The sequence below is a fragment of the Podarcis pityusensis genome, assembly GCF_964106645.2.
Source record: "Podarcis pityusensis genome assembly, chromosome: 12".
NCBI classification, from domain to species: Eukaryota; Metazoa; Chordata; class Lepidosauria; order Squamata; family Lacertidae; genus Podarcis; species Podarcis pityusensis.
Window position 1 is genome coordinate 44,946,212 of NC_138037.1, and position 11,813 is coordinate 44,958,024.

The window sequence follows — 11,813 nt, forward strand, 5'->3', positions numbered from 1 at the left end:
GGTATACTGGGCCGAGGCAATAGCAAGTTTGTTGAGAACAGACAAAGGATAGAAATAAAGGAACAGTCCTGCACTGAAAAAAGGACATGGGTTTATTCAGTGCTATTTTTCTCGAAAAAGAGGTGCCAGAACTCACCATGAACGCTTCCCTTGTTCTCTTATAATGGCAATGGAGCCCAGGTGAGAGGTGCTGGAACTGAGTTCCTGTGAGTTCTGGCTTTAAAAAAAGCCTTGGGTTTATTTCAAACGAAAATAGAGATGGTAATGTCTCTCTATAAATAACTCAAAGCGGATAGGGGGAATTAAAAAAAAAAAGTTTCAAAATGGGTAATAAAAAAAGGAAGCTTTAATAGTAACCCATGAAATAATTAAAACAGAAAACGTTACCAGCAGGAGCGAAAATGAAAAAGAATACTAAAATGCTCCACAAATCAGAAGCCAAGTATGTACATAAGCAGAGATAATCAAGCTCAAAGACCTTCTTAAAAGAAGATAGATATAAAGTGTTTGGAATTTGGGGAGGACATTTCTTCCTTTACTAGCTGGCAGAAATGGGGTAGCAGGCAGGGCTCCCAGAACTCATGTGTCTCAAAAACCCTCTTGATTTCAAGCCACTTCAAAGGGGAAGAAGCCTTAGCCATCCTTGTGTGGATGGAATATTAATCTCTGACTGAAGCATGAAGAAGAAGGGGCAGGAGGGTTAACCCAGTTTGCAGTTCTAATTGCAAAATCTTCCTTGAGTTCTTGGAAGAGTGCAGTAGAAGGGATGAGCCCTTTGTCTTTAAAGCCCTATGCGGCCTAGGACCCACATACCTACCGGGCCGCCTCTCCTGGTATGCCCCGCAGAGGACCTTAAGGTCCACAAATGACAACACTTTGGAGGTCCCAAGTTGCAAGTGGTTAGATTGGTCTCAACTAGGGCCAGGGCCTTTTCAGTACTGGCCCCGACTTGGTGGAACGCTCTGTTACAAGAGACTAGGGCCCTGTGGGACTTGACATCTTTCCGCAGGGCCTGCAAGACAGAGCTGTTCCGCCTGGCCTTTGGTTTGGACTCAGTCTGACCCTTATGTTTCCCTCCCCTTATGGTTTTGATTTATGGGCTATTTTTAAAAGGAAGCTGCATTTTAAATTGCATTTTAACCTGTATTTTAAATTGGGGGTTTTTTCCTATTTATGTTTTTACTGTAATTTTACTGGTGTTAGCCGCCCTGAGCCTGGCTCTGGCTGGGGAGGGTGGGGTATAAATAAAATTATTATTATTATTATTATTATTATTATGCCTATGAATTCAAGTGATGAACAGCTGACGTACAAAATCAAACACAAAGCATACCATAGAGAGGCTTCTTGAGAGTGGGAGCTCTGACGTCCTTGAAAGAATGGATACGGTTGTGTTCAGTTGGCCACACTCGAGAAATCCAGCCAGCACACAGTGGTGTATGTGTAAAACTGCCGCTCTTACCTAAGTGAACAGGAAAGCCAGTGTGAATTACAAACATTTGATTTTTCTGGAATGTACAGTAATAACTTGTTCCCATCACACTTACTTTAAGGAGGAGGAGTGTGACATTCTTCCTCGTCCATTCTCCTTGCAGAACATTCTTTGTTACTCTTAGGCCTTGCGGACCTTCATTGAAGGTTTAAAACCTTCATTGGTAAGTTTTTAAGCAGAGGTTGGAAGGCCTTCTGCATTGCGGGGGATTGGATTAGATCAGGCATAGGCAAACTCGGCCCTCCAGATGTTTTGGGGCTACAACTCCCATCATCCCTAGCTAACAGGACCAGTGGTCAGGGATGATGGGAGTTGTCGTCCCAAAACATCTGGACTAGATGATCCTCGGGGTCTCTTTCCAACTCTACAATTCTATGATTCTGCGAAATGTGTGTCCAGAAACTGGAGCACGAGAAGCATGTGGAAGCACCCCAGTCTTGTGAACCAACAAATTGGGATTTCTGCTTATTGGTGCATCTGCAGGCAGAATGCTCCACAGCTTGCTAATGGGGAGTCTTTTTCCTGGAGCTCTTCATTTCAAGCAGCAGACTTGGAGCCTTTTCCCGCCAACTCACTTAATCCTGAGAAAATGGGCAGTGTTCCTTGAGATGTCCCATTAAGGCGCTTTGAGGAGCATCAAAAAGAAGTTAAGTCTTTCATAATGCGGTACAGTCATACCTCGGGTTGAATGTGCTTCGGGATGAGCGTGTTCAAGTTGCGCTCTGCAGCAACCCGGAAGTAACCGAGCACGTTACTTCTGGGTTTCGCCGCTTGCGCATGCGCAGACGCTCAAAATGACATCACGTGCATGCGCAGAAGCGGCGAAAAGTAGCGCGTGCGTGCGCAGACATGCCGACGCTGGTTACGTTTGCTTCTAGATGCAAACGGGGCTCCGGAACGGATCCCGTTCGCATCTAGAGGTACCACTGTACTTGCTTTTCCACCCAAAAAAATAATGCAGAACTGGAGCATTAACCAGCGACACCACCCAAGGTATTGGGGGGGGGGGGTCAAATAGGTCCTTCCTAACACCGGTTGTTACTGACCCAAATTTTGAAGACAGTGCATTAGTTGGCAGACTTAAAACAACGATGATTGTATGGAATTGTTCCTGGGGCACAGATCTTTTGACAACAGTTGTTGTAAAAGCAGAAGCTTCAGCTAGATGTCAGCAAACCTAGATGAGTTTTCAGTAGAGAAGTCCGGCAATAACATCAAGTCTAGGATTGTGGCCACAGGAGTAAGCTCTCATCTCTTGTTATTCACATTGCTTCCAGTTGATTAGGAAGCATCTATGGAACACTGTACATGGGGGGAAACCCTACCCTTTTGTCTTTCTTTGCCCTCCCTACAGGGCCTGTGTTTTAACGGGAGTGCATTTCTTTTGTACTTCATTGCTGCCATCGTAGACGCATGTGCCGTCACCAAGGAATTGGACAGCCACAACTACAACAGCTGGGCGGCTTCTTCAGTAAGTTAATTTTTAATCTTTGAATCATGAATAGTACTTGAAATATGGAAGTGGGTGGAGGAAGTTGTTTATGTGTTCCAACAAATTGGTATTAAATTGGTGCAGGTTGAAAGAGGGGTAATCTAGATACGTAATTATTGTTGAGACCATATTAAGAGACTGGCGCAGCATCTTCCTTATTTTTATTTATTTATTTCTTCTACACGAGATTTCAAAACCTCATGGGTTTATTAAAACACACTTTTATTCACCCCTGAAGACATCCCCTACATTGTCTCCCAAGACAGACAGGTGCCAATTTTCTTGCTACATCCAAAGAGGGAAATTGTGGTTTAAGCTCTGCTTACAAACCAGGATATGAAACCAAGTGGTTTCATTAAACTGAGACCATTAAAGCAGTGAAGGATGCTGAACTACCAGCACATTTTAACCACATGTGAACTGAAACCAAAAGAATTCCTTACATGGCAAGCTGAACAGAACAGGGGTGCTCAAGACAGAGTCCCGAAGGACAATAAAACAATGAGTGGTTATTTTAAAATCCTTTTCTTGTACCCCATGAATGATCTGGGAATACAAATAAATCTGCGAAATGGTTTTTACTATTTCCTAACAGCTGTTTTCTTTTTCCCCACAGTTCTTTGCATTCGTTGTAACTTCCTGCTACGGTGGAAATGCCTACTTTAGTTTTGTATCTTGGAGATCACGGAACTTGCAATAAATGTCCTCTTTAAGTTAAGAAAAAACACATTTGGGTATAATGCATCGTTTTTAAATTATCAGTTCCTGCAGTGGTTTTTCTTAATGCTCAGGCAGAGCATTTTACTCAAGAGAACTTCAATGGCTCATGGCTCACATTATGGCCAAACCATAGTTGACTGTCAGGAGGATGCTGTGGATTTTCATGCCTCTTCCTGTCTCTCCCTCATACAAGCTAATTCCATCTTCTTACTTCCTGAATTGTGGTAACCATTGTTTCCTGTGACTTCCAAATTGCAGGATACCATAAATGAAGAAACTGATTATGGGATTAGCATGAGGGATGGTGAGAAGAAAGCATGGAAGCTCATAGCATGTTCCCGATGGCCAAACCCACGGTATGGCTACGATACCTAAACTCAACCAGTTATCATGTTAGCATCTAATACTGAACCAAGATGAAGTACAATGCACTCTCCCTTTCTCCTGTGCGAGTTGGAGAAAGACATCAGAAAGTTTTACTTAATTTTCTTTAAGCAAGGCTTGTAGCATCTGGATTAGGGTTTACGCTAGAACAGTAACTCTGGCCAGTTTCAGAACAAGCAAACTTCAAACCATGGTTTATGAAGCTGTCTTGTTTAAACTAACCATAGTTGATATAAACTACAAACCCCAATTAAGTGTGATGTGACAAGCTGTGTTTGAGGGGAAACTAAAGCAGAGGTTTCTGAAGTCATCCTGGCCATGCAGGAGGAGATGAGAACATGTGAGGCCAAGGGGAGTCTTTGATCCGGAAACCAAGCCTTATGAAGAACAGTTGAAGGAATTTGGTATGTTTAGCCTAGTAAAGTACTGAGAGGAGTTATGATAGCCATCTTCGAATAGGGCTGTCACAGGGAAGATGTAGCAAGCTTGTTTTCTCCTGCTCTGGAGGCTAGGCCCCGAACCAATGGCTTCAAGTTACAAGAAAGGAGATTCCGACTAAACATCAGGAATAACTTTCTGACAGTAAGAGCTGTTTGACAGTGGAACAGACTCCCTCAAGACTCTCCTTCTTTGGAAGTTTTGAAGCAGAGGTTGGGTGGCTTATCTGTCATTCATGAACTAGCTGAGATTCCTGCATCACAGGTGGTGACTCTTGGGATCTCTTCCAACTCTACAAATCTATTATTCTAGTGTGAACCAGACTAATGAGTTTGATGGTGCCTACTTCCAAGTAAATATGCATAAAGCCCTAAATGGCCTTAGCCCCGTATAGCTGAAGGAGTGTTTCCACCTCCATCGTCCAGCCTGAGGTTCAGCTCCGACGGCCTTTGGGCGCTTCTCTCACTGTGAGACAGGGAACTGGGCAGAGGGCCTTCTTGGTAGTGGCGCCCATCCTGTGGAACACCCTCTGATCAGATGTCAAACAAATGAACAACTAAAAAATTGTCCTGTAGCACCTTAGAGACCAACTAAGTTCATTCTGGGTACAGTATAAGCGTTTGTGTGCATGCACACTTCTTCAGATACACTGAAATAGAAGTCCAGTGTTTCAGTGTATCTGAAGTCCTTCTGTTTCAGTGTATCTGAAGAAGGGTGCATGCACATGAAAGCTTATACCCAGAACAAACTTAGTTGGTCTCTAAGGTGGTACTGGACAATTTTTTTTTTATTTCGACTGCATCAGACCAAGATGGCTACCTACCTCAAATGAATAAATATTTGACTTTTAGAAGACACCCGAAGGCAGCCCTGTTCTGGGAATTTCTTAATGGTTGATGTTTTGTAGTTCTTTTAATATTTTGTTGAGAGCCACCCAGAGTGGATAGGACAGTCAGATGGACAGCATATAAATAATAAAATTATTATTATTATTATTATTATTATTATTATTATTATTAAGCAGCCTTAGTTAGATTTGATGGAAAATATAAGGGATTAAGACTGGAAACCTCCACCACCACCCCTTATGCTGGACTGGGGAGGATTTGTAGGGAGTGAAGACATTTCTCTCTCGCCTCTGCCGGTTCATCTCATCTCCTGCTGACTGATGCCAGTGGGGTGGTGTTTCTGCTATTCTGCCAGCACAGACCTCCCTCTTCTGCACATTGAAAGTATTCCACCCACTGGTTTCTCATCATTCTGGAAGAAAGCTCTGAATAGGGTGTTTCAAGGATAGGACTGAGCCAGCTTGGAATCTTACCCCAGTGGCGTAGCGTGGGTTGTCAGCACCCGGGGCAAGGCAAGTAATTTGCGCCCCCTAAACCGTGGATTTGTGCCCCCTAACCCTAACCCCCAGATTTTGGGCCCGGTGAGGCCGGGCCCCCCTGCACCCCCCACGCTACGCCACTGTCTTAGCCTGTGCTGGCCAGTCATGGGTGTGATCTGGGCCCAGTTCCTGCACCAGCCTAAAGCCCTATCTTCCTGTCCCCACACCAATGCCTCTGTGAATGTGTCTCATTTTTAGCAAAGAGCAATAGTGTCCTCTGCCTAATTAAGAAGTATTGTGAATAAATTTACATCAATTAATATGTTTCAGAAGGCAGTGTATGTATTCTGTTGTAGCGAAATGTGCCTCCCTTTATTTTTTTACTTTGTACATATAACTGTCACAGTCCGATTCTATATATATTGACTCAGATACACATAGGACTGCAGCTTTTAGAATAGGTGATGAGATATATATTAGAATAATTTATAATATTTTTATACATGTTTACTTTCTGTGTTTAGGAAAACTTTCCTGCTTAAATGCTACTGTACACAGTCTTGAAGATTTAGAGGTATAAATGAGATTCTCCTTGGAGCGCTAATGTTTTCTAAATTGGCCTGGAAGAAAATATTCAGCCTCTGGTTATTGTAACAAGACACATTCTGGCAATTGCTTACAAGAGTTAACCATCTAATGGTGCCAAAGGCCAAAGTTAATGAACTAATCTGAAGCTGCTGCAGTGTAAACATATGACTAGAATGGGAAATCTACAAGACTGTAGAGTAGATCCTTTTCAAATTAATATGGGTAGGCCAATCAGCTTTCATTGCTGGTAGATTGTTAGAAGCAGTGGGAACATTGTAAATTCACAGCTCAATTTTATATGTGTCTACTCAGAAGTAAGTCCAACTGAGTTCAGTGCGACTTATTCCCAAGGAAGATGTGTCTAGGATTGCAGCCTTAAAGAAATTACTTTCCAAGTAACTGGCTCATATTGGGTGGCTTATGTGGAAGAAACCGAAAAACATCCTCTGGAAGTTCACATTTTGTACATTCTGATCTCAGACATAAGTTCTTTTTCATTTGATTGCTGACAAACAAGTTCTTCCTTGATTATGGATTTGTCCAATAGCAATATCGGTGCTATGATATTACAGCAGAATCTATGTTGGAGATGATTCGATTTTTTTTTTTTATCTTTCAATCTGCGTATTACGATTACCAAGCTATTTTTTATATATATAAAAAGCATACCATTTCCAATCTGTGTGGTGCCATGATCTTCTCCTCCTCCTTCGTTGCACATTTTGTAAAGTATTGGATTTGTATTCCCTCGAACCATTTCAATGTACATAAAAACGAAAGTGTGTTTTTTTAAAAAAATTGTTGCAGTGTTCTTTAATTCACTTACTAATTCAAAAATTGTGGAATGTCAATCCAAGGAGAATTATTTATACCTTGATCTTTGACTCGGTAAGCAGGCCTTCTTCCTGTCAAAGGTCTCATTTCTTCAGAAGAAGAGTTTGGATTTGATATCCAGCTTTATCACTACCCTAAGGAGTCTCAAAGCGGCTAACATTCTCCTTTCCCTTCCTCCCCCACAACAAACACTCTGTGAGGTGAGTGGGGCTGAGAGACTTCAGAGAAGTGTGACTGGCCCAAGGTCACCCAGCAGCTGCATGTGGAGGAGCGGGGAAGCGAACCCGGTTCACCAGATTATGAGACTACCACTCTTAACCGCTACACCACGCTGGCTCTCTCAGGACCAATCTGTCCAGAACCAGCATGCTGGGCAGGCCTGAGAGCTCCAAACAAGGCAGAGCCACCCCTTCTTCTCTCTCTTGCTGTGAGACATGGAGTCACTATCCTTTTTGGGCCTCTGGGCACACTTGCAAACAATAGGTCCTGTCATCCACAACAGAATAATAGAATTGTAGAGTTGGAAGCAACCCCAAGAGTCATCTAGTCGAATCCCCCGCAACGCACACACACTCTACAAACAAGCATGCCCCACAACATATTATGTTAACTACAGCAGAAACCTTTCATGCCTAATTTCAGCAGGTGCAACGGACTGTTGGGGTATCAGGGAAAGCCTCTTGCAGCTGCATGTACATTGGCAATGCTCCAGTTTGGTCACTTGTTACAGAGCACAGGCTCTGGTGGGTTGAGTGGACGAGACCAATAGAGGATCCAACAGTCAAGGCAGTGATTTCTACACGTGCTATAGAGGGAAGGGAGGGGCAGATGGGGCTTGTCAACCTGGGAAGGTTGCCCTTCAAGAAGGAAAACTGATGCCTTGCAGTTACAATCATAAAGGTAAAGGGACCCCTGACCATTAGGTCCAGTCATGACCGACTCTGGGGTTGCGGTGCTCATCTCACTTTATTGGCTGAGGGAGCTGGCGTACAGCTTCCGGGTCATGTGGCCAGCATGACTAAGCCACTTCTGGTGAACCAGAGCAGCGCACGGAAATGCCTTGGGTTAAATATACCTTGGGTTAAATATGCTTCAGGTTGAGCATTTTCAGGTTACGCTCTGCAGCGACCCGGAAGTAACGGAACATGTTACTTTTGGGTTTCACCGCTCGCGCATGCGCAGATGCTCAAAATGACGTCATGCGCAGAAGTGCGACCCACGCAGACACGGGTTGCGTTCTACTCAGGATGCGAACGGGGCTCCTGAACGGATCGCGTTTGCATCCAGAGGTACCACTGTATACTCATTCATGAGAAAGAGGTTTCAGGAGTAAATCCTGAAGAAAAATCCATACCCTCTGCCTCGCAGGATACCTTCAGGGGAAGAAAAGGCAAACCCCTTCCTCCATTTCAGCAGGGGTTTCAATCACCCCTCCTGGACAGGAGAACCAAGTCACCTTCTGGACAGGTGGTAGAGGAAGGTGATTGATGGATAAGGACCTGGCCTGTGAAGCCAAAATACTTCTCTCCTGATTTAAAGGGGGGAAATGGTATAATGGTCTGGTAGGCTACCGTATTTTTCGCTCCATAAGACACACTTCTTCCCTACTAAAAAGTAAGGGGAAATGTCTGTGTGTCTTATGGAGCGAATGTGTGGTCGATCACTGGCTCCCTTTCTGGCCCCGCCCCCTTGCCCAGGCCTCCATTTTTTAATGTTCTGCAGATGGAGGCTGTTTGTTTCCCCAGCGACATGTGACTGGCTGATTAGATTATCTGTCTGGAAACTGTAGAAACGGCTCCCTTTCCTAAAGCTGCAGAACTGTGAGTTGAACCCCATAAAAACCCTTTGAAAGTAAGCGCAACAACTTTGAACTGATCCTCAGAAAAGGGGCTTTTCTCCCTTGCAAAAGAAGCTGCACAACTGAGCTGATCCCCCAAAAACGGGGCTTTTCCCCTTTCCTCCTCTAAAAACTAGGTGCGTCTTATGGAGCAAAAAATACGGTAACTCTTTTCTCAGTCTGGTCTCTGGGCTTGCTGTGTTACAATACTCCCACCCCCCATACATTTGAATAAGAGATTAATGAACCTCCATTGTGGTCCCTTGGAATGTTACGGTGAAGGTAAGATTTTTGTGGAGACCATGTGCACTATCTCTTTTTATATAATACATCCCTGCACACAGAAATTAGATAAACTACACCACGAAGAGAGGAAGAAATGCATAATACGGTCCTTTATTCACACTAGCAGGGACAAGTATTACGTATTCCTCCTGTGTATTTGGGGTGAAGCTGAAATTTCTGCTGATCTCAGCAAGCCCCTTTGAACTTTGACAGGTGGGCACTCTTGTTCCAACCTGTCAAAATTGGCCCATGGGGTATGGGCAAAATAAGGATAGAAGTTCAATTCCTGACATACAAAGCTATGGCTGCAAAGATCTCTGCCTGAATTCCTGGAGAGGTGCTGCTCACCATTGTTGTCAGAGGGTGGCCATCAAAGTTCTGGAAACCAAGCCTTATGAGGAACCGTTGAGGGAACTGGGTATGTTTAGCCTGGAAAAGACGAGACCTGAGAGGAAATATGATAGCCATCTTCAGATATCTAAAGGGCTGCCACGTGGAGGGTGGAGCAAGCTTGTTTTCTCCTAGCTAGGACCAGAACCAATAGATTCAAGCTAGAAAAAGGGTAGATTGCAACTAAGCATCAGGAAGAACTTTCCAACAATAAAGAGGTGTTGGGCAGTGGAACAGACTCCCAAGAGAGGTGGTGGACTCTTCCTTCCTTAGAGCAGAGGCTGGATGGCCATCTGTTACTTATGATCTAGTTGAGATTCCTGCATTGGAGGGGGTTGGACTAGATGACCCTTGGGGTCCCTTCCAGCTCTACAATTCTGATTCTTTGTGAGTACCAAGCCAAACAGACCAATGTTCTGACTAGCTTTAGGGCAGCACCTGTTTCCCAATGACATGCTGAGCCCATCTAAGTAGGCTGTGACAGCAAACTCCTTAAATTTAAAGCAGAGCTTAGGACTTGCTGATCAGAAGGTTGGCGGTTTGAATCCCCGCGATGGGGTGAGCTCCTGTTGCTCAGTCCCTGTTTCCTGCCAACCTAGCAGTTCGAAAGCACACAGTGCAAGTAGATAAATAGGTACCACTCCGGCGGGAAGGTAAATGGTGTTTCCGTGCGCTGCTCTGGTTTGCCAGAAGCGGCTTAGTCATGCTGGCCACATAACCCGGAAGCTGTACGCCGGCTCCCTTGGCCAATAAAGCGAGATGAGCGCCGCAACCCCAGAGTCGGCCACAACTGGACCTAATGGTCAGGGGTCCCTTTTTAAGTATTCATCAATGAAAGCTTATGCCATAATAAAATTCGCTGGTCTTGTAAGGCGCTGCAAGGCTCCCTGCTGATTTTGCTGTAACAGACTAACATGGCTCTCCCCCTGTAGAAACGATAAAGGGAAGTTGACATTCCTGAATTGTTGCCTACATTATCACTCACCTCAATTATATTCCTTATTGGGGAAAGTTGGCAATAATGAGTAAAAACTTCAGTTGAAACAATTGAGCAGTCTTTAAAAAAAATAAAATAGTGCCTTATAAAAGGAGAAGTTGACTAAAATGCTGAACTATTATCCCACTGTTTTTGCACAAGCAGCAGGAGACAAATAGGGAAGCGTTTTGGTTTTTCCCACCAGAACCTCCTGTTAGCATATTTTGTTCACAATCTACAGTTTTATTTGCTGCCTATTAAGATCTAATTAAAACAAAAAACAGTCCAGAGCTTAACCTTTGGAGAGAAAGTTGGCAGCATAGAATGGAAAGCCCATCACTTGCACCTCCGTGTAATTAACCACCTACTTTTATTAAGCAGAAGAGTGAACCCTGAGAGACCTTTCGGAAAGGAAGTTGCAAAGCTAAAAGACGACTTTCCAAAACACTGCCGGATATTGGGGGGGGGGGGAGGAAGAGAAAGACACCGTCATTGTTTTTAAAGCTTCTAAAAATGAACAGCCCAGCAGTCTTACGACACCTCGACGACTGAAATATTTATTGTGGACTTAAGTTTTCTAGAAAGCGTTTCCCTCAGTGACGGAAAAGGAGAGTCGGCCCCGCCGCCTGAGGCGGGATGGGCAAATAAAAGCGTTCGCCAGAGAGGCCTCAGGCCCGGGAGTCTCGTGTGAACTCTCGCACCGTGTAAACTCAAGTTTTTAAGAGTTCTTGTTAAAGAGGATGAGGGTCCCCTCCTCGTCCCCTGCAGCCGAGCCCCGCTGTCCCGGCTAAAGCTCTGGCTTGACACCCCCGCCGTCACTTTAGGAAAAGGTTCCTGTGTCAGGCGGCCGCCGCTGAGGCCCACCTTCCCTCTTCAGGACGCGCGCCACAGATTTCCACCAGGCCGCCTGGTGGAAGAGACTCAGGGGCGCCGGAGCCTCGCTCGTCCTCTCCGCCCCGCTCCAGCTGTGCAGAGAGGCGCTGCAGCCATCCAGCCAGCCAACCAACCCAGCCCGCCCCGCCCTGTCCCGCCTCCCGGAGCCCCATAGCG

At 44.8% G+C, this 11,813-nt stretch overlaps 1 protein-coding gene across 1 annotated transcript in view; it reads left to right on the forward strand.

Annotated features, from left to right (window-relative positions):
- CMTM8 (CKLF like MARVEL transmembrane domain containing 8) overlaps positions 1–3,711 on the forward strand; it is a 36,206-nt gene extending 32,495 nt beyond the window's left edge. The window contains exons 3-4 of the mRNA XM_080975110.1: positions 2,847–2,963; positions 3,601–3,711. Coding sequence (XP_080831236.1) covers positions 2,847–2,963; positions 3,601–3,684 — 201 coding nt within the window. The 3' untranslated portion in view covers positions 3,685–3,711. The remainder of the gene's footprint in view (positions 1–2,846; positions 2,964–3,600) is intronic.
- The last annotated feature ends 8,102 nt before the right edge of the window (positions 3,712–11,813 follow it).